The sequence below is a fragment of the Morus notabilis genome, unplaced genomic scaffold (assembly GCF_000414095.1).
Source record: "Morus notabilis unplaced genomic scaffold, ASM41409v2 Scaffold467, whole genome shotgun sequence".
In the NCBI taxonomy this organism is placed as follows: domain Eukaryota; kingdom Viridiplantae; phylum Streptophyta; class Magnoliopsida; order Rosales; family Moraceae; genus Morus; species Morus notabilis.
The window spans coordinates 1074156-1096734 of NW_010361652.1; the positions used below are offsets into that span (position 1 = coordinate 1074156).

Here is a 22579-nt window from a genome sequence, read left to right on the forward strand (position 1 = left end):
TTCCCTACATTGTTTAATATATTTCTTTCATTTTTTTAACATGTTTCTAGACTAGATCTATGCCCACTTCTTTCCAGATGGCTTTAATTCTGTGCTTTTTAATCCTAGGTTCCCTGGAAAAGTTTGGGCAAAGAACCTGTGATTGTTCTAATTGATCGTGTCTTTGTTCTTGCTCATCCTGCTCCTGATGGCCGTACTCTTAAGGTAGGAAGTTTCTTTGTTCAAGGTACTTTTATAAACAAGCTATTATTAAAGGTCCATTTCCTGTGGTCTACTATTGTATCATTATTAGTGCTTTTAACCATAAGGTGATTTTTGTAGGAGGAAGACAGGGAAAAACTATTCGAAGCCAAACTTCAACAAATTGAGGTAAAGTTTTACTGTACAGATATTCTTCATGTGCACAACTTTTCATACTTTGGATTTGGATTAGAGTTGTTTGATCTGTCTAGTTTAGGGAAGGGTTCAAACATTTTCATAAGTAAAGGGGAATGAGGAAAATATTGTGGACCACTGACATTGAATATATTTGTTCGCCCTCCATTGCATCCTATAACAAAAAATGAAACCTCATGCCTTTGATTACCTTATATTTCCAGCAAGTTAAGAAAACTGGTTATTGTTGAAGAATCGAGAAATATCAAGATCAGTGGACATCGAAATTGCTGAGCGATAAAAGCTTTGTGTAATTGATCAGAGTAAGAAAACTTCGTGTTACATGATCAGAGTTGGCAAAGCTTTTAGATTAGACGGGATAATATAGCTACTCCGAGTGTTTTTTTGGCCTTGTAACAAACAAGTGGATGATCAAAATTTGTCTATGAAGCAAAAGTGTATACGTAGCAGTAGAAGAATAATATATAACTAACGTTGAGCTTTAGCTTTGTATACCTTAGATGCTTAATTTGTGACATGCTTGTGTTTGAACGCATTTGTTTGTTTGTACGCATTTGTTTGTTTGTTGTAATATATAATCATAAGCATGTTTATTGATTTTGTTGGACTTGAAGGCAATTTTCCAGCTTGGTTTCCTGATAAAAAATGTTTACATATTTATCTCTTGTATGCATACAGGAAGCAGAGGCGGTAACCCTTGAAGCAATTTCAAAATCAAAGCAAGGAAATGTATGGTTTTACATCTAATATTCCTTTAGCCGAGAATTAATTTTCTTTCTGATAGAGTTACCTTACACTTTTAGGCATCGCCAATCCTTTTAGCAGTTATATTCCACGTGTTTTACCGAAGAAAGTTGTTCTTGTTTATCCACCTTTTGTGCCACCAAATATAAATAAAGTACTAAATAAGATATTGCAGTTATCTTTTTCCTGCTTTTTGTTAGTAGATATGGATTTATATGCACAATTAAATGCTGATTACTTTGCAGCAAAATCTTGGAAATTCATGGCTAGGTTCTCTTATTGCTACTATTATTGGGAATCTAAAGATAACAATCAGCAATGTACATGTCAGATATGAAGATTCAGTCAGGTTAATAGAGATGCACTTCTTTTAGTTCCTCCTATTGTCTGAAGTTACCATTTTTGGATCATTCTTTATTCTTATTCTGAGTTTATATCCTTATGCAGTAATCCAGAACATCCTTTTTCTTCGGGGATTACTTTAGCCAAGCTGGCTGCAGTTACAATGGATGAACAAGAGAATGAAACCTTTGATACTAGTGGTGCTCTTGATAAATTGCGGAAGGTTAGTTTTGTTTTTTTTGTTTTTTGTTTTTTGTTTGTTTGTTTGGTTTTTTTATTATTGAAATTACAATAATTGTTTAATTACATTTTGGATTTTTTTGTTTGTTTACTTATTTTTTTTCATTGGGAAATTTTTGAGCTGTAGTGTTCTTATTTTTACTTACTCTTGCTCGTGTTACAGTCATTGCAACTTGAGAGGCTTGCTGTGTACCATGATTCCGATAGTCTTCCTTGGAAGATAGAAAAGGGATGGGAAGATCTTAGTCCAAAGGAATGGGTTGAGGTTCGTTCCTATGTTTCTGCTATCAATTGGTTGTGTTTTAAGCATTTTCTTAGTAATGTTAAAACCTTAGCCAAATTATTGCATATTTGCAGTACTTCTATTGAATATCATCCTCTTCCTTTTGTTCTCTGGATTAATTCAACAGATTTTTGAAGCTGGCATAAACGAGCCTGTTGCTGAAAGTGGAATGGTGTCTAAATGGGTTGCGAATCACAAGTACTTGGTGTCACCTATATATGGAGTACTAAAATATCACCGCCTTGGAAATCAAGAAAGAAATGACCCGGAAGTTCCCTTTGAGAAGGCGTCTCTTGTCCTAAGTGACGTATCTTTAACTATTACAGAGGTCTCAAATCAAGTCTCTTTTTCTTTTGGCGAAGGAACCTCATCCTATTTAGTTGTGGAATCCTTTTATTCTTACAGATTTATTCCGTCGTCACATTTGTCTAGTCGTGGAATAGTAATTTAACTGTTCCATAATATGGTTGAGGGAATAAAGAAAGATTGATCTTTAAAACACATTTAGGAAACTCTTTAATTTGGGGGAGTAAAAACGGTTTATTTTTCTCTGGATCAGTTTAAAGGCCTTTTGCTTGTTGCATCATTCTTATTTTTTATTTATTTTTTTAACTTTCTGGGTTGCTTGCTTGGTTGCGGGAGAGGGGGTCTTGTGCTGTGTTGAGAAGAAACTGGTGTCGTATAACTGATTGTCTAACTCTCATTTTTCCTATTAGGCACAATATCATGACTGGATAAAACTATTGGAAGTTGTCTCCAGATACTGGACGTACGTTGAAGTGTCCCATTTAAGGCCTATGGTTCCAGTTTCACAGGATCATTCCTCGTGGTGGCGTTATGCTGCTCAAGCGGGTCTGCAACAGAGAAAATTGTGGTAACATATAAGTTCTTACGGAAACATAATATGAGTTATTTGTTATTAGCAATATTATGTTTCAGTTAGATAAAGTTATGGTCTGGAAAACCTGCTAAGTGTTTCTTTTTGGTAAGAGATTTGGTGCATATTTTTCCATTTGGTTTTGGAGTGTACATCACAAATTGAAATGGACACAAATCTTAATTTTGAATGACGTTAAATATGCTTCCCTGTTTCAGTTATCGATTCTCGTGGGACCGCATCAGGCATCTTTGTCAGCTTCGTCGACGATACATTCAACTATATGCTGGTACATTGCAACATTTAGCAAATATTAACAATGCAGAAATTAGAGAAATCGAGAGGGATTTGGATTCTAAAGTAATCCTCTTATGGAGGTAAATGAACTTTTCTCTCATTTCTTTTAGATTGATTAAAAAAAAAAAAGAGATGAGTATATCTCTTAGATAGCTCTTCTTCTCTCTTGTTTTTTTCCAAGAAAAAAAAAAGATTATCAGATATTATATGTTTGGACTCTTCCTAATTCAGATGGGTTTTTCATTTTAGGTTGCTTGCACATGCAAAGGTCGCAACGGCAAAATCAAAGGAGGCAGCTGAACAGAGGAGGTTAAAAAAGGGAGGCTGGCTTTCCTTTAGATGGTTTGTTGAAGCTTCATTTGTTCTACCTATTTCTTGAAATAAATTTATTTTCATTTAGATGGAAGTTTCTTATTAAAAAAAGGAAATATTGAGGTTTGGTTGGTCCTATACTACTGCATTATGTCGTATTAAATGCCAAACATCAGTGTATCTTGGATGTAGATTTTTTCTGTTTCTTCCTGGTAATTGTTTATTGGCTAGAGATGTGTGGAACAAATTAATTAGGGAAGTTGGTTTTCAATGGGTTTTCCCTAGGAAGTGTGGCTCTCTAATGGTGGAAAAACCTGTTTGTTTTGGTTTGAGTAAGATGGTAAAGGTGATGTCAAAGTGTGTGGTGCTGGGTTAGTGGCTTCTGTTTTGGTTATCTGGATGGAAAGAAATGGAAGGATTTTTAAGGTGATAGAAGAAGATGCTACCTTTGAAAGATTTAGATATCTAGAATCATTATGGGCTTCGCCAGATAAAGCATTCAAGAATTTCCCGCTATCTGATGTTAAGTTGGAAAAATATTTTGAGTCACTAGCATGTCTGGTTTATTTTTAGTTTTATTGTCCTTTTCTGTATTCTCTTTTTAGAACTTCTTGTCAAAAGTGTTATTGTCCATGTGACTTCCCCTTTCTTTAATAAAATTTTGTTTCCTATATATACAAAAACACTCAGTTTCTTTCTTATGTCAGGGGCACACCTTCTGAAGAAGTCCCTGTTGGAGATACTCCTCAGGGACCACAGTTACTGGAGGAAAGACTGACTAAAGAAGAATGGCAGGCAATTAATAAGTTATTAAGTTACCAGCAAGAGGATGAGTTCACATCTCTTTCTGGTAGGGAAATCCAGAATATGGTCCAGTTTTTGGTTACCGTGTCAATTGGTCAAGCTGCTGCCAGGATCATCAGCATAAATCAGACTGAAATTGTTTGTGGTAGATTTGAACAACTCCAAGTGTCAACCAAGTTTAAAAATCGTAGTACTCACTGTGATGTGTCATTGAGATTTTATGGTTTATCTGCACCCGAAGGCTCCCTTGCTGAGGTTTGTCTAGTTAACATATGATTCTAGGCTGTGTTATTTATCATGATATGTTCTAAGACGTTTACAATGGATCTCTAATTCTTTTCCTGAAAACTTTTCAGTCTTAGTATAATTTTTGTTTTTTTGGTTTTCTGGTTAGTCCACCTAAGCTAAGAGATGAAAGACAAAATATAGAAAATAAGCAAAACTGAACAAAATACAGAACATTGTGCCAATCTTGAATATCGTAAAAAACATAGAATCCTTTAACTTCTTGGCTGAAGTTTTCCAAGAGATGCTCAGTATAGAAAGTAATACACACAGAACAGACACATGTACATGCTCCTATATACATAGCTAGTATGTATACGTAAATGCATTAATATTCAAATTGCAGGCCAAACATGACCCTTTTTCAATTTAAATTTACTTTGCATGTGTGTGGGCTACTTAATGATCATAATCTGTTATGCAGAGTGTTTGTAGTGAGCAGAAGTTGAATGCATTGTCTGCTAACTTTATATACGCACCAGTAGGGGGGAATGTTGACTGGAAGTTGGCAGCTACAATTTCTCCTTGCCATGTTACGGTAATTCCTTGGTTTGCTTTGCACTTTCTAGTAATCTTCCCTAGTGCCACTCAAATAATTTCTGCGGCACATTTGCATATTGTCCAAGCCCATGAATTTAGGGGAACTATTAGAATATAGAAACCAATATTGGTGATGGCTTAATCTTTTGTGAGAATTTGGGACCTTAGAAGCTAGATTACGATGAACCTTTAAATATTTTCAGGTTTTAATGGATAGTTATTACCGCTTTATGGAGTTTGTGAAGAGAAGTAAGGCAGTCAGTCCCACTGTTGCATTTGAAACTGCGGCTGCTTTGCAGGTAATTTCAATATCTAGTGTGGCTCTAGAGTTTATAGAAATGTTATTGTTGGGCTAACCTCATTTTGTTTATTCTTATGAGCAGATGAAACTTGAGAAAGTAACACGTAGGGCACAAGAACAGTTTCAATTTGTATTAGAAGAACAAAGCAGGTTATCATACTGTTTTCAACTTTGTCTTTTATTCTCGCTCCATTTTATGTTTCTAATTTTTAATGTTTTATTTTTCATTCTCTTAATGTTGTAAACATATGAACTTCGAACATCACACTTCCTTTTCTTCCTACTATTTCAGATTTGCTCTTGATATCGACTTTGATGCTCCAAAAGTCAGAGTCCCTATCAGAACGGCTGGCTCTTCTAAATGTGATTGTCATTTCCTTTTGGACTTTGGTCACTTCACAGTGCACACCGCGGTATGCTTAATTAGACGAGAATTTATTTGTTTGTAATTCATTCCGCATCTTCCTGAGTTGAGTAATTTAAATATTGCAGGAGAGCCAATCTGATGAACAAAGGCAAAATCTCTATTCTCGTTTTTTTATATCCGGAAGAGACATTGCTGCTTTTTTCACAGATTGTGGCTATGATTGTCAAAACTACACTTTGGTTGCGGCTAAATACGACTTGAATCCAATCATATCTCCTACACCCAATAAAATTGATAATTTTTATTCGCTAATAGATAGGTGTGGAATGGCAGTACTTGTTGATCAGGTAAACTTTTTGGTTTTTGTTTTTGTTTTTGTTTTTTGTTTTATTTTGTTTTGTTTTGTTTTGTTTTTTTTAATAATTGTGTAGTGATTATTTAAAAAGAGGATTTGATAAAATTATCTGTTGTACTTATATACTTTGTGCGTTTTCTACTGAAGATCAAAGTACCTCATCCAAGTTACCCGTCAACACGCATTTCTGTTCAAGTGCCAAACCTCGGGGTTCACTTTTCACCATCTAGATATCGCAGAATTATGGAATTACTGAACATATTCTACGGTACAATGGAGACTAGTAATCTGCCTGCCAGTGATAATTTCCAAGATGAGCTTACTCCGTGGAGTTCTGTGGACCTTGCTTCTGATACTAAAATTCTAGTCTGGAGGGTGTGTCCTCAACTCTTATTAGTATTAGAAAAAAAATTATTGGCATTTGTTATGCATCTGATTGGTAGTCCTTTGCCTGTATTTTGGACCCAGGGGATTGGCAACTCTGTGGCTACATGGCAACCTTGTTTTCTTGTATTATCAGGATTATATCTTTATCTTTTGGAGTCTGAAAAGTCTCCAACTTACCAGCGATACTTGAGGTTTGCATCAATTTGTTCTCTGATATTTCATCCATCTTGTATTCTCTTAGTTCTTTTTGGGTTCTTTTTATGAATAAAGATCCATTTCCTCAATGCAAGTCTTGTAATAGAGGCATTTTAACATTCTTCACTGAAAAATTCCATTGTTGGGATGCTGCAGCATGGCTGGTAAACAAGTATTTGATGTTCCTCCAGCAAACATTGGTGGCCTGCTGTTCTGTGTTGCAATTAGTTATAGGGGAGTGGAGATTCAAAAGGCAAGTCAAATAGTTTTGAAGCAATATATTGTGTGCACGAACCCGTATTGTGTCTTTCTATTCATGCAGCAAGTAAAATTTGTACAATCATGTTTACACATTAGGAATCACCTTCATTTTAAGGAGGCCAAATTATTGTGACTACCGATCCCTTTTTCGTTCTCATTACACTTGATACCGATCCCTTTTTCGTTCTCATTACACTTGATTCTTTTTATTTCTTTAATGCAAATTACTTTTTCTTATTAATCTTTTGGACCATAAATGAGGTAGCTTGTAATGTTTTGTTGTTGAACGAGGAGTTGCTAGATATTAAATATGTAATATTCAGATGGTTACATCTTCTTCCTTTTGTTATAGGACTATAGCCTGGTGCATAGAGCCGGAGTTTTCTTTTTCTTAGTGTCGGTACTTTATATCTTCTTATTATTTTCTTCCATTTTCTTTTCCAGGCTTTGGAATCTTCTAGTACCTGGATACTTGCATTTCGGGATGAGGATGAAAAGGCCACCTGGTTGAAGTGCCTTATACTAGCCACATATCAAGCTTCCGTAAGACATAAGTATCTTGTTTGTTTAGTTTTCTCATTCTCCAAATTCTTGGTCTCAATACCAAATTAGTTTATTTATTTATTTATTTTTATGCTTATTATAGGCACCTCCATCAGTTGATGTACTGGGAGAGACAAGTGATGACACATCTGACTCTAGTGACTCTCAGACCACAAAACTAAAAACAGCCGAACTTGTCATTAATGGAGCCCTGGTGGAAACAAAGTTATTTATATATGGAAAGGTTAGACTGCAATCTTTTTTCCCTTATAACGTGCATTAGACAAATATAAGGTTGCTCCATCTTGCCAATATATCTGCAGCACCATTGTTGACGTAATTCATGGTTTAAGTTGTTATAGAAAAATATAACTTCTTTCTCCAATGGTTATACATCGTAAATTTACTTATCCTTCTGCAATATTGTGCAGACGGGAGATGAAGTTGATGGCAAACTTGATGAGACTCTTATTCTTGATGTTCATGCTGGTGGAGGGAAGGTTCGTGCAACTATTTTATTTTATTACCACTGTATTTCCCCTTTCTGTGTTGCTGAAATGAAAGTTTTGAATTGGAACTATACGTGAGCTTTCTCACTTCAGTTTGATTCAGATGTATAGATTTCCTCTTAACAGAGTTGCATCAAAACACAAAGACATCATTTCACCACTTGTCTCTAGTTCCCTTTCTGTCCAGGAACGTGGATAAGATGAGATCAAATGCAAAATCTCTTCATTCTTTTATTATTTTATATAGAAAAGTGTTTGTGAGCGTCTTTTTCTGTTTTGTTTTTGGTTTTCTAATTGATATACCACTAACAAATCATTTTTTCCCCACATTACGTGACTTGATTTCCAATAAAACTCAATGTAGCTTAGTTGGAAGATGGTGTATAATAATTCTACCACGTCTGTCTATTTCTGTGGTCACACCTTTTCCACACATTGAGAAGGAGCAAGGCTTATATTTCTAGACATTTATACCCTTAAAAGTCAAGAGCATAATCACATTTCATGTCGTTTAATTGCAGTCTAAGATTTTGCATATAGTTTAGTGACTCCTCTTTTGTATATTTTAAGGGAAATATTGAACTTTAATAGGTGTTGCTTGGGAAGTAGTGTCTTTTTCTGTTAAAGTTTTTAACTCTTTCCTTTTTTTTTTTGTTTTTTGTTTTGTTTTGTTTTTTTTTGGGTTACAGGTTCACATGATTTCTTGTGAAGGTGATCTGACTATAAGGATGAAGCTGCATTCTTTAAAGATTAGGGATGAGCTTCAAGGTCGTCTTTCTGCAAGCCCGCAATATTTAGCTTGCTCCGTGCTGAGAAATGACTGTGTATTTTCTTCCCCTAATTTTACTGATCCTCATGGAAAGGAGATGCCTGTGACACTTCATGAAGATGATGATGCATTTACAGACGCTTTGCCCGACTTCGCCTCTCTATCAGATGCAGGTGGTTATTTTCAAAATTTGGATACTGGTTCATGTGGAACAACTGGAGAAATTGGTGCTGGTGCTGGATTCGAGTCTGCTGAAGCCTTAATTCGTGAAGAAGATCTAGTTATGGGAAGAGGTATGTCCGATGAGATATTTTATGAGGCAGAAGGTGGAGACTGTTCAGATTTTGTTTCTGTTATCTTCTTGACAAGGAGTCCTAGTTCCCATGATTATGATGGTATAGATACACAGGTATTTAGCTTGCTCATCACTATCTCTGAGTTAAAGATTCTACATAGCTGGTTTATATTTATGGTAAAACTCTATTCACTATGGATATTCAGATGAGTGTTCGCATGTCCAAGCTGGAATTTTTTTGCAACAGACCCACTCTTGTTGCTTTAATTGGTTTTGGCCTGGATATCAGCTCTGTGCATTATGCAACAACAATTTCTGACACAGAAACGGTTTCAGAAGATAAATCTCTGGTGAACAAAGAAAAGACTGAAGAAAGTGGGCGTGTTAAAGGGTTGCTGGGATATGGTAAAAATCGTGTAGTATTTTACTTAAACATGAACGTGGACAGTGTGTCTGTGTTTCTTAATAAAGAGGATGATTCTCCACTTGCAATGCTGGTGCAGGAAAGGTTTCTGTTGGATCTTAAGGTGCTGAAATATTGTCTGATATTTTAAGCTTCCCTTTTTCTTTTCTTTTCTTTTTCTTTTTTTTTTTTTATAAATTTTTTGAACTTTTTTTTTTCTTATGTTATCAACTTTCATCTTTTTACTTTTGTTGAAAGTAAATTTCATCTGTATTTTCTGGATTGATACCCAGACATGTTACTTTACTCATCTTAGTTTTTTGTTTTTGAAGGTCCATCCTAGTTCTCTTTCTATTGAAGGGACATTAGGAAATTTTAGACTCTGTGATATGTGTCTTGGAACAGAGCACTGCTGGGATTGGCTTTGCGATATACGCAATCCTGGCGTTGAATCCCTTATTAAGGTACGCAGTCCTTTCTTTCCATTTTCATTTTTTTTTTGGGCTGGGAAACTGTTGCATTGCACGTAATTCTTCGTCTTCTTCTTCTAGATGACTAAATTTCCGTTCCGTTCTTTTCCAGTTCAAATTTGATTCTTATAGTGCTGAAGATGAGGATTATGAAGGTTATGATTATAGCTTGCAAGGCCGACTTTCTGCTGTTCGCATTGTGTTCCTCTATAGGTTTGTTCAGGAGGTATGAGAGATGGTCTGTGATTTTTAATATTTCTAAGATGTCATACTTTCATGCTCATTGGGTTTCACGATTTTTATTTTTTTAAGGTTCCTTAGTGAATTTTTGTCTCTGGTATGCGTTAGAAGATCACTTTATTTTAAATATAATACAGATTCTATCTGCATTCTTATGCAGATTATGGTCTATTTTATGGAGCTCGCTACTCCACAGACTGAAGAAGCTATTAAACTTGTCGATAAAGTTGGAGGTTTTGAATGGTTCATTCAGAAATATGAGATTGACGGAGCGACAGCATTAAAACTTGATCTCTCACTTGACACTCCAATAATCATTGTTCCAAGGAATTCTACAAGCAAAGAGTGCGTAGATAGTAGATACAACCATCATTTTTTCTTTATTGTGCTACTCGTTAATTAGTAATTAGGTTATGAGGGGAAAATGGATTATGGAAAGAAAGAAATGGGAATACTTGTTTGTCATTGATTATTAAAGGAAAAAAGACTCCTGAAGCAAGGGGGGATTACAAAAAAAAAGTTATTTTGTTGGTTTTCTTTCGTTTCCTTTTTTTGGTTTTTTAATGCATTTAGCGCTGATGGATTTCTTTTTTCTTTGCACTTTGCAGTTTCATTCAACTTGATTTGGGCCATCTGAAAGTGACAAATTCATTTAGGTGGTATGGTTCTGCAGATGAAGATCCTTCAGCTGTACATATTGATGTCCTGCATGCTGAGGTAGATTCCTTTTATTGCATTATGCAATATGATTGAAATTACCAACTTTGTCTGACTCCAGTATTAAATTGCAGATTTTGGGTATCAACATGTTCGTAGGAATAGATGGTTTTATAGGTAAACCAATGATTCGGGAAGGTAAAGGAATTGACATTTATGTGAGGAGAAGTTTGAGGGATGTATTCAAAAAAGTACCAACATTTTCTCTTGAAGTAAAGGTAACTCTTTCTATATGATGACTGATGTAACTATATCTATTTGTTCTTTGTGCTAAGGCATTTACTTGTGATGGGAGAGCCTGCATCTAATTTTAGTCTATTTTTGTATTCAATTTACCAAGTTGCATGGGGGTTCAAAAAAATTGTGGTTGCACTTGAACTCGTGAGTTTTTTTAACTCTGGTTTTGGGATTTCTCGAATTATCAATGCGCACAACTTAACTCGTATACTTGTGTTTTGCTAATCCTTTTAAATCGGAAGAACGTCGTGGATCGTTGATTAAGGCTTGTTTTGGTTTTGGTTTTGCTCTCTTTTGGTTGTTCTGAGGACATCTTGTCCTTGGTTAAGTCTGGTTGTAAGATTTATGATTTTATCAATTAAGTTTTTGTCTCTTATTGGTTAAGTCTGGTTGTAAGATTTATGATTTTATCGATTAAGTTTTTTTCTCTTGTAAAAGAAATTAGTCTATTTGTTGGTTGTCTTTAGAGTGCTCACTGTACTGTTTTGCTTTTATTGTTTTGACGTCTTATCATGCCTGTGTGATTTTTTAGCGTTCTTACTGATTTTAATTTAACCAGGTTGCCTTGTTGCATGGTGTCATGACTAGCAAAGAATACAAAGTCATTCTTGATTGTGCATACATGAACTTGTTTGAAGAGCCCAGGCTTCCTCCTAGTTTTCGTGGTGGCAAACCTGGTTCAAAGGATACAATGCGGCTGTTCGTCGACAAGGTCAACATGAATAGTCAAATTCTTCTATCACGTACTGTTACCATATCTACAGTCGTGGTTGATCATGCCTTGTTGGAGCTCTATAATGGCGTTCATGATGAGTCGCCTTTAGCTCATATTGCTGTGAGTGTATCCTTTTTTTGTTTTTTTTTGTTTTCTTGATAAAACTTGTATTTCCATTCTTCTATTTGATTATTTCTTCTGTTGTTGTTTTTCTAACATTTTTTCGCTTTGGCTCTGATGTTAGGATTCATAATGCGATACTATTTCTGTTTCTCACATAGGACACTATAGACTTAACAAGTAACATGGCTCTTTTTCTATATTGTAGCTAGAAGGTCTTTGGGTATCATATCGGATGACTTCATTGTCTGAGACGGATCTATACATTACTATACCGAAATTCTCTGTCCTTGATGTTCGCCCCGACACAAAACCTGAAATGCGCCTTATGCTTGGATCATCCACGGATGATTTTAAACAAGTTTCTAACATGCCTTTTTTGTTAAATAAGGGGAGCTTTAGAAGAACCGAGTCTGAAGCTGCTCATTCTGCTGATTTACCAATTTCGACAATGTTTCTGATGGATTACAGATGGAGAAAATCTTCTCAATCATTTGTGGTTCGGGTTCAACAGCCTCGAGTTCTTGTAGTGCCTGATTTCCTTCTTGCTGTGACTGAGTTCTTTGTGCCAGCTTTGGGAGCAATAACTGGAATAGAGGAAACTATGGATCCTAAGAATGATCCTCTTTGTAGAAACAGTAGCATTGTACTCTCTGAACCTGTTTACAAACAAAGAGAAGATGTGATTCACCTCTCTCCCAGTAGACAACTAGTGGCAGATTGCCCAAGCATTGATGAGTATGCATACGATGGTTGTGGAAAAACTATCTGCTTGACTGAGGAAGCAGATAAGTCTCATTGGGGAAAGTTTCAACCAATTATAATTATCGGACGTGGAAAGAAGTTGCGGTTTGTAAATGTTAAAATTGAGGTAACAAAACCTCCCTTCAATCCTCTACACCCGCTACAGAATTTATTTTTGTTTCATGTTTATGTTTAACATGCTTGAGAGTTTTGACTTCGGTACTACTAGTGGCTTAGAAGGAAAAATCTTTAGATAAAAGAGACAGCATGTCATAGGTTAGGATGTAAACAGAATGCCAAGTATCTATTCAGTTCTTTTTTCCTTTTTTTCTTTTTTCTTTTTAAAAAAATTTCTCGGCAATTTTGATGAGTGCATTCAAAATACTTTATGTTGGTAATTGAATCTGAATTAAGAAATGGTGGGGCTAAATAAAGGAGTTGTTCTTTTCACAATTCAAGTTCTATTGCTACAGTGTTTTCTCTCATAAAAACTTAAAATCAACTTTTTTGTTCCAGTACTTTTCTCTCACATACACAACTCTAGTTCTCAACTTGAGTTGTGAAAAGAACAACCCTAAAATCATTTCTTTGTTTTAAGTGTGTTTTATTTTGCGAGTTTAGACACCACCTAATTCTGTGTGGAAAAGTGAAATCCATATAGCCGACCCCAATTAAGTTGGAATTAAGGCTTCTTGTTGTTGTTGTTGTAGACACCACCTAATTCTACTGTTCTATGTGCTTTCAAACTATTTGAGGTGAGAAAAATTCTTTCATTTGTGATATGTTAGGAACCTGATAGTTAGTACTTGAAATTTAGTGGTCTTTTAGTAGTATAAGTAAGGGGTCTAGTGGCTATTGAGAGGGGATGATGAGATTTGTGAAGAGCATCTAGTGCTGTGCCCTGCCTTGGAGGTCGGGGGTTCTCAAAACCACCCATATGTCCTGTAATTTTTCATTTTTAGTGTTGTTAATGAAGTTCAGATTCCCGGGTTCCTAACATGATCATATGACTTTCGTTTGGCAACTTGTCTTTCAAATGTTTTGTATGCTTGCTTTTTATTTTTCTTGCCCTTTAATATGAAAGAAAGTGAATAGGGAATGCTATTTGCATTGTTACATGTAGTTGTTGAGGAACAGTCTTCTAGACATTTTCCTGTCTTTCCCCTACCTTTTTGCCGAAATTTTATTTTATTTATTTTTTTACATCTATCAGAATGGTTCTCTTTTGAGGAAGTATACATATTTAAGTAATGATAGCAGCTACTCGGTATCATTTGAGGATGGTGTAGACATTACATTGCTTGAAATTTCCTCATCTGATGATGACGACAAAAAGAGTTCGGAGCATACACGTGAATCATCAGATGCTGCAAATATTTCTTCGCTTTCTCAATACAATCTAGATCTGGTTCCAAGTTTCACTTTTGAAACCCAGGTACTCACTCCTTTTACAAAAAAAGTATTCCAACTAAACTACTGCCCCTGGAAATATGTATTTTGAATAAGATTGTAAAACTGTAGTCTATGGCACTTCGTTTATATCATACACATATCCAGTACAGATTAAACCTATTCTTTCTGCCAATGACTGGCATATCTTTTGTTAAAGTATAAAATTATAGTTGGCCCACCTCCTAATAGCTTAAGTTTTTTGGATGAATTGGTAAACTAACATGGTATCATAGCAGGAGGTCCTGAGTTCAAACCCCCGTAATTGCACTCTTTATCCCCATTTAAAATTGTCATTATGTGTTGGGTCTTTAATATATTTCGGGCTTAAATGTTCACGCGTGGGCTTTCTAATTAATTTACCCACACGATTGCCTATTGTCCAGCCCACACGGGAGGGGGAGTGTTAAAGTATAAAACTATTGTTGACCCACCTCCTAATAGCTTAAGTTTTTTGGATGAATTGGTAAACTAACATCTTCATTAATTGAGTGAGACTTTAATAAGCAATCATTCTCTTTTTTTGCTTAATTATTTGAAAGATCAATAAGGCATGGTAGTTATTGTACTTGGATGAAGATTTTTCTTGATGTTTGGATTATCTAGTTTTAATTATTGTAATTGGTTACATTTCTTGTTCAAAATTTAGGTTGTTTCTCCTGAGTTCACCTTCTATGATGGTACAAAATCGTCTCTGGATGATTCATCTTTTGGGGAAAAGCTTCTTCGAGCAAAACTGGATTTAAGCTTCATGTGAGTGGCTATAATTTCCCCGTTAAAGATATGGTTTTTTTTTCCCTTCATTATACTTTATTTCCGTAAAGTTGGGAGGGTCTGTCCACATGTACGCGTAATATGTGTGATTTATTTATTTGAATTCTGTCCTCTCTCAATGCTTTGCATGTCAAAGGCATCTAGGTTTTAGCATCCGAATAAAAGCTTAAAATGAGAAGGCTTATTGTGATGGTTATCTCACTGTGATTCTCTTTTGAAAGTGCATTTTTTTTTTCTCTCCATCATTAGGACTTTATGCTACTAACCGAGGAGTGAGGATTGTAGAATTATGAAGCTTATTTATTTCAATCATTTGGTGGTCAAAATTGAGTTCCACAAAGTTATTTGTTTAAATAATGGCATGTTAAGCTGTATTTTAGTATGTAGATTTTTTTTTTTTGTTTTCCTTTGTTTTTTTCCCCCCTTCCTCCCTATAGATAAACGTGCACCATTTTTGTGAAAAACAATCTATATGGTCTTGTCATATAGAAGCTTGTTCACAATTCTAACTATAGAACCTCTTGTTATACAGGTATGCATCAAAAGAAAACGATATCTGGATCCGAGCCTTGGTAAAGGATCTCACTGTTGAGGCTGGATCTGGTCTTATTGTTCTTGACCCGGTGGATATTTCAGGGGGATACACTTCTGTGAAGGACAAAACAAATATGTCTCTAATGTCAACCAATATATGCATCCATCTTTCGCTCAGTGCTATTTCTCTCATACTTAGTTTGCAAAATCAGGCGTTTGCAGCATTACAATTTGGAAACATGATACCCTTGGCTCCCTGTACAAACTTTGATCGCATTTGGGTGTCGCCTAAAGGTCTTTTTCATAGATTTCCTTATCAGAATGACTTTTTCATTAGTCATTAATCAATTTATTTTGATATTTCTTCTCCGTGTTGCATACTTTTGTTTTGGGTTTTAACGGATTTTTTGGTCTCTACTCATTATGCAGAAAATGGACCTGGTTACAACCTTACCTTTTGGAGGCCTCGAGCTCCATCCAATTACGCCATATTGGGAGATTGCGTGACATCAAGGTACTGTAGGAATCATTTATGTATATGGCAATATAATAGCATCAAAGATGGGGGAAATATGCCCTCATTCTTAGAGGGGGAGAAAAAAAAAAAAACGCACACTCATTTTATGCGGTAGTTATTTTCGATCATGATGGTACATTTTTTGTGTGATAGTTTCATCCTCCTACTTAGAGAACAGACCAAAACAAAGGAATGATTTTGTTTGCAACAATGATGATATGTATCATTAATGAAAAAAAAAAGAATGATGACCTTTTTTGTTACCTTGATCTTTGACTTTATGTGCTTCTCCAATTGTCCTTTATATTGTATTTGTTGAAATTTATTTTGGTTCACTTATAATGTGTAGGCCAATTCCTCCATCTCAGGCAGTAATGGCAGTGAGTAACACATATGGGCGCGTCCGAAAACCAATTGGTTTCAATCTCATAGGTTTATTCTTGGGTATTCTAGGACATAGTGGAGGTGAAGCCAAACCTCGTACCGACTGTGATTGTTCTATTTGGGAGCCTGTTGCACCTCCAGGATACACAGCATTGGGATGTGTTGTAAATATAGGGAACGAAGCACCACCTAATCACATTGTGTACTGCATACGTTCTGACCTTGTAACGCTGACAACACACTTGGAGTGCATATTCAATGCTTCGTCGAATCCCCAGTTTCCATCTGGATTCAGCATTTGGCGCCTAGACAATATTCTTGGATCCTTTTCTGCTCATTCTACTACTAAATGCCCCTTGGTAGATAATAGTTGGGACCTGAATCACCTTCTTCTTTGGAATAGGATCCGTTCTCCTTCTAAAGAATCTGCATCAGATTTAACTGTTGATTGTGAATATGGAGGTCAGGAAACAAGCAACCAGAATGTAAATTCATCCGGATGGGACACTGTCAGATCTATTTCCAAAGCAACTAATTGTTATATGTCAACCCCTAACTTTGAGAGGATCTGGTGGGACAAGGGTACTGACCTTCGCCGACCAGTCTCAATATGGCGACCCATTGCACGTCCTGGTTATGCCATATTGGGTGATTGCATAACTGAAGGGTTAGAACTTTTCATCTTGCAGTGTCATATATATACACGTCTTCATGAATCTAGTAATTACATCTCTTTAACCAGCATATGTGATTTTTTCTGTATTATTCTTCCTTTCAGCTTGGAACGACCAGCTCTTGGCATAATTTTCAGGGCTGATAACCCCGAAGTCTCTGCAAAGCCTGTGCAGTTTACTAAAGTTGCCCATATTGTTGGAAAGGGTTTTGATGAAGTTTTCTTTTGGTACCCAATAGCTCCACCCGGTTATGCTTCTCTTGGATGCATGGTCTCCAGAACAGATGAATCTCCATCTATCGATACTCTTTGTTGCCCTAGGATGGATCTTGTTAACCAAGCTAGTATTCTTGAGGCGCCCATCTCAAGATCTTCCAGTTCAAAGGCTTCTCAGTGTTGGAGCATTTGGAAAGTTGAAAATCAGGTTAACATATTCACTTGGATATTGGTTTTGACTTCATCAAATTAGGGTTGTGGTTCCCTCATTGGCATATTGCTACGAACAATTTTAAACTTCTTCCAACACTCCCCCTATTTTAAGTGTCTTTTACCTCTCTTTAGCTCAGATATTTGTTTGTTTATATACCTCACATCATTCTTCTTTGTTTAAGAGTTGGATATATGACTTGTTAACAATCTAAAGAAACAGAGAAACGATATGTTTTGTGAAAAAAGAAATTCTCGTATGAGATTATAGATCTGTACATGAGTTACTTAAACAGAGAACCTGTTTAACCAAGTCTGATTAGGAAAGTAACTAATTACTAGTTCAATGAGACGTGTACTGATCTATTTAGAAGTTGCTAATAGTACTTGTTAATCCAACAAACTATAATCATTACAAGCTTAACTAAAAGCTCAACTAACTTACTATTTTTGCTTAACAACATCTTTGATTATCATGTGTGTGTAGGCCTGCACTTTTCTTGCACGTGGGGATATGAAGATTCCATCTTACCGATTGGCTTATACTATTGGCGACTCTGTGAAGCCAAAGACTCAGGAAAACATAACCGCTGAGATGAAGCTGAGTTGCTTCTCTTTGACTGTTCTAGACAGCTTATGTGGAATGGTTTGTGCTCTTGGAAGAAAACTTCTTATGAACTCGAATCTAATGTGAATCACTTCTTTTTAATTTATGCTTATCCAATATTTTTAAACCTTTTCAGATGACACCACTATTTGATGTAACAATCACAAATATTAAGCTTGCAACGCATGGTCAAGTAGATGCTATGAATGCAGTACTGATTTCCTCTATTGCTGCATCAACCTTCAACACTCAGTCAGAAGCATGGGAGCCACTTGTGGAGCCTTTTGATGGAATTTTCAAGTATCATATTGCTCAATCCTTTTTAGCTTTCCCACTGCTACTTTATTTTATTTTATTTAGTGTCTTTTTTTTTTTTTTGGTTGATATTTGTTCAATTTATTTGAGGTTGTCCTTCATGAAGCATGATTATTTTTTTATTTCAAGGTTTGAAACTTATGATACTAATTCAAGCCCACCATCCAAACTTGGGAAGAGAGTGCGTATCGCTGCTACCGGAATTGTAAATGTAAATGTCAGTGCTGCAAGTTTGGACAATTTCGTGGGGAGCATTCTTTCATGGAGACGACAGTTAGACCTTGAACAGAAAGCAACCAAGCTAAATGTGGTTAGTGTTTTTTTTTTTTCCGCATATTTAGCTGTACACAAAAACATTTTAAATCCTTAACCCTGTTACTATCTTTTCAGGAATCTGGAAGTTTGCATAGGGATGGAGAAGATCCAGCTGTTTCTGCGTTGGATGAGGATGACTTTCAGACTCTAAGAATAGAAAATAAACTTGGGTGTGATATTTATCTGAAAAGAATTGAACAGAATTCGGACATAGTTGACCAGCTGCATCATGGTGATTGTGCTTCTGTGTCGATCCCACCTCCAAGGTTTTCAGACAGATTGAATGTTGCTGATGAATTTAGAGAAGCACGCTACCATATTGCTATACAGATCCTTGAAGCCAAGGTTGTTAATTTCTTCCTCTAGAGATTTGGTTTTGGGAGCTTCTCCAGTCCTCCCCTTGTTCTTCCTCTTTTTAAAATCTTTTGTTTCTTTAAAAGAAAAAAAAAAGAAAGAAAATCATGTACTTCCACCTAATTCTATGACTTACTCCCACTGCTTTTAGCTTACAAAACTGTCATGTTTGTTCCTCAATTTTCTTGCAGGGTTTACCTGTTACAGATGATGGCAATGGTCAAAACTTCTTCTGTGCTCTGCGCCTTGTCGTTGAAAGTCAGGCGACCGATCAGCAAAAGCTTTTTCCTCAGAGTGCAAGAACAAAATGTGTTAAGCCTTTTATTTCGAAAAAGAATGATCTGGTTGAGGGCACTGCAAAGTGGAATGAACTATTTATTTTTGAAATTCCTCGAAAGGTATTTGAGTAATTTATTATCTTCCTTTCTTTCTTCATTTTTAATTTGTTTCTCTGTTTCTTTCCCTGTAATTGTATCTTCATTTTGGGGCTTGAGTAATATACTTAATTTTCTTTCCGTTTGGTAATGTTCAAACCACCAAAAAGAAAAAAAGTATTTCAACTTATCTTTTCCTTCAAAATCTGGTTGTAATTGAAGTTTTACTGGTACTTTATACAAACTTATATTGTTTCCACATCTATAATTTGGTTCCTACACATAGTTTCTCCTTTCGGATTTGAGTTCTTTACTGAATGTTTATGGTTTCCTATATGATTCTCTTTATTGATTTTTCTGAATGTGCTTGTTGCAGGCCGCTGCTAAATTGGAAGTGGAGGTAACAAACCTTGCAGCAAAAGCAGGAAAAGGCACGTCTTTCTGGCATTTCCTTTTTGGTGAATTATATATGATGAGTTGCATATGCTTCTATTTATTGAACTCTTTGGGGTTTTTTGATTTCTGCATGTGCATTTGTGATTCCCATGCATCTTTTTAACTTCTAACTTTTTGGGGCGAGTAAAATCTCCTTGTGGACATCTTCTGAATACTTTATTGGCACCCTTCAGCACATAAGCATTTTTTTTCAAAAGCATTTTAGAAACGTACCAAGGGTGGTCTTCTGATGAATAGCAGTATAATTCTCTGGGTTTAGCTTCTATATTTCGCTTGTGTACCTGCACAAATGTTGGGGCCAGATTTGATTCTAGTCTTTTTGTCTTTGTTTTTGCTTGTTTTGTTTTTTGTTTTTTTTTGTTTTTTTTTTTGTTTTTTGTTTTTTGTTTTGTTTTTTTGTTTTGTTTTGTTTTTGTGTTTTTTGTTTTTTTTTTTGTTTTTTGTTTTAAATGATCTCATGCCATCCTATTAGATGGATTGGTGGTTATATGGAGTTTTGATCTAGTAAACTTGGCACAGCATATTAGGTTTTGCCTGAAGGGAAACTTGCCATGCTTAATGTTAGTTTGTTTTGTTTTTGTGTTTTTTGTTTTTTTTTGTGTTTTTTGTTTTAAATGATCTCATGCCATCCTATTAGATGGATTGGTGGTTATATGGAGTTTTGATCTAGTAAACTTGGCACAGCATATTAGGTTTTGCCTAAAGGGAAACTTGCCATGCTTAATGTTAGTTTACCAATCCATCCCAAAAGCTTAAGCTGTTAGGAGGTGGGTCAACAATAGTTTTTATATTTTAACACTTAATTTTGTTATGCACTTAAAATGGTGTTCTAATGATACAGGGGAAGTTGTTGGTGCACTCTCATTTTCGGTTGGACATGGTGCAAATACATTGAGGAAGGTAGCTTCAGTGAAGATGTTCCATCAAGCCCACGAAAGTCAAAACCTTGTGTCATATCCACTAAAGAGGAAGGTAACTATTACATTAATTTGTTTTTGTTTTTGTTTTTTTTTTGTGGTTCTTTTTTGGTTTTTTTTTTTTTTTTTTTTTTTTTTTTTTTTTTTTTTTTTTAACATTTTTGTGTTTGGCTTTTTGACTACACCCGCATTTTCTTGGTTTTTTTTTTTTTTTTTTTTGGTTCTTGCTTGTTCTTATTAACATTTTTGTGTTTGGCTTTTTGACTACACCCGCATTTTCTGGTTATGGGATTATTGTTTTCTCATTCATCTTTGTATTTTACAAGTTCAGCTTAACAACTTAGATGACAACTATGGATGCTTATTGGTTTCTACTATTTGTTTCGAGCGGAAAACAACTCCAAATTTTGAAAGAGATGCTGGAACAGAGAATGTTGTGGGAAGAGATATTGGTTTCTGGATTGGTCTTGGACCACAGGGTACTTGGGAGAGTATTCGGTCATTGCTTCCGTCGTCTATTGTCCCCAAATCACTGCACAACGATTTTGTTGCCATGGAAGTTGTCATGAAAAATGGCAAGAAGCACGTGATATTCAGAAGTCTTGCGACATTAGTCAATGAGTCGGATATTAAATTGGAGATTTCCACATGTCACATGTCTCTTCTTTCAGGAACAAGCAGTAATCTTGTGGTTGAGGAGAGATTTCAAAATCAACGTTTTCAACCAGGTTCTGGTTGGGGTAATAATTGGTCTGGTCTTGGCAGCATTGAACCAGGGCCTTGGAGCTCCCAAGACTACTCAAATTCCTCTAAGGTGAGTGCATTAACAGGGTGACACATTCCGCCTCAACAAGTTTTCTTTTCCTTAACATGCTTATTTATGTAACTTCATTTTTCTCTTGCTTTATTTTATTATCAAGGATTTCTCTGAACCTCCCCTTCCCGTTGGATGGCGATGGGCATCAACATGGACTATTGATAAATCTCAATTTGTTGACAAAGATGGCTGGGCATACGGTCCCGACTTTCATGCTTTAAAATGTCCTCCAACATCCTCAAAGTCATGCATGAAATCGTCTTCTGATCTTGTGCGCCGCAGACGCTGGATTCGTTCAAGGCAGCAAATACTGAAAAGTGAATTCCCCATCATAAATTCTGGAGCATCCACAGTTTTACCATGGAGAAGTACACGCCGGGATTCCAACCAGTGCTTACAAATTCGCCCTTCTGTTGATCATCCCCAGGCTCCATACTCTTGGGGATACGCAGTGACTGTTGGTTCTGGCTATGCATGTGGAAAGGATCAGGCTCTCGTGGAGCAAGTTTCGCTCTCAAGACAACATACGTCAAAACCAGAAAATAAGATGTCAAATTTTACCTTCATGTTAGATAAACTCGAGAAAAAGGATGTACTTTTGTGTTGTTCTGGTGCAGGAAGCAAGCAAATTTGGCTGAGTGTTGGATCAGATGCCTCGGTCCTTCATACTGAACTGAATGCACCTATTTATGATTGGAGAATATCTGTTAATGCTCCTCTGAAGTTAGAAAATCGATTTCCGTGTCCAGCTGAATTCACAATCTGGGAGAAAACTAAAGAAGGAAGTTGCATTGAGCGACAACACGGAATAATCTCATCACGTGGGAGTGTACATGTATATTCAGCTGACATCCAGAAACCTATTTATCTCACATTGCTCGTTCAGGATGGTTGGGTTATGGAGAAGGTAAGAAGTTCT

General features: G+C 35.9%; 1 protein-coding gene across 1 annotated transcript in view; it reads left to right on the plus strand.

Moving 5' to 3' along the window:
- The window catches only part of LOC21408809, a 31718-nt gene that overhangs the window by 1364 nt on the left and 7775 nt on the right, over positions 1–22579 (plus strand). Inside the window, exons 4-49 of the mRNA XM_024167160.1 lie at positions 109–204; positions 322–369; positions 1075–1125; positions 1386–1489; positions 1588–1705; positions 1886–1987; positions 2133–2333; positions 2722–2879; positions 3101–3259; positions 3429–3521; positions 4199–4550; positions 5005–5118; positions 5324–5419; positions 5504–5571; positions 5714–5834; positions 5914–6135; positions 6291–6518; positions 6612–6721; positions 6882–6978; positions 7431–7529; positions 7633–7773; positions 7961–8029; positions 8728–9216; positions 9309–9629; positions 9838–9969; positions 10088–10201; positions 10376–10560; positions 10824–10932; positions 11007–11150; positions 11729–12004; positions 12213–12875; positions 13962–14183; positions 14847–14950; positions 15504–15799; positions 15935–16019; positions 16372–17073; positions 17185–17503; positions 17993–18151; positions 18249–18412; positions 18557–18737; positions 18818–19087; positions 19288–19494; positions 19847–19901; positions 20768–20898; positions 21175–21657; positions 21764–22567. Of these exons, the coding sequence (XP_024022928.1) occupies positions 109–204; positions 322–369; positions 1075–1125; positions 1386–1489; positions 1588–1705; positions 1886–1987; positions 2133–2333; positions 2722–2879; positions 3101–3259; positions 3429–3521; positions 4199–4550; positions 5005–5118; positions 5324–5419; positions 5504–5571; positions 5714–5834; positions 5914–6135; positions 6291–6518; positions 6612–6721; positions 6882–6978; positions 7431–7529; positions 7633–7773; positions 7961–8029; positions 8728–9216; positions 9309–9629; positions 9838–9969; positions 10088–10201; positions 10376–10560; positions 10824–10932; positions 11007–11150; positions 11729–12004; positions 12213–12875; positions 13962–14183; positions 14847–14950; positions 15504–15799; positions 15935–16019; positions 16372–17073; positions 17185–17503; positions 17993–18151; positions 18249–18412; positions 18557–18737; positions 18818–19087; positions 19288–19494; positions 19847–19901; positions 20768–20898; positions 21175–21657; positions 21764–22567 (9462 nt within the window). The remainder of the gene's footprint in view (positions 1–108; positions 205–321; positions 370–1074; positions 1126–1385; positions 1490–1587; positions 1706–1885; positions 1988–2132; positions 2334–2721; positions 2880–3100; positions 3260–3428; positions 3522–4198; positions 4551–5004; positions 5119–5323; positions 5420–5503; positions 5572–5713; positions 5835–5913; positions 6136–6290; positions 6519–6611; positions 6722–6881; positions 6979–7430; positions 7530–7632; positions 7774–7960; positions 8030–8727; positions 9217–9308; positions 9630–9837; positions 9970–10087; positions 10202–10375; positions 10561–10823; positions 10933–11006; positions 11151–11728; positions 12005–12212; positions 12876–13961; positions 14184–14846; positions 14951–15503; positions 15800–15934; positions 16020–16371; positions 17074–17184; positions 17504–17992; positions 18152–18248; positions 18413–18556; positions 18738–18817; positions 19088–19287; positions 19495–19846; positions 19902–20767; positions 20899–21174; positions 21658–21763; positions 22568–22579) is intronic.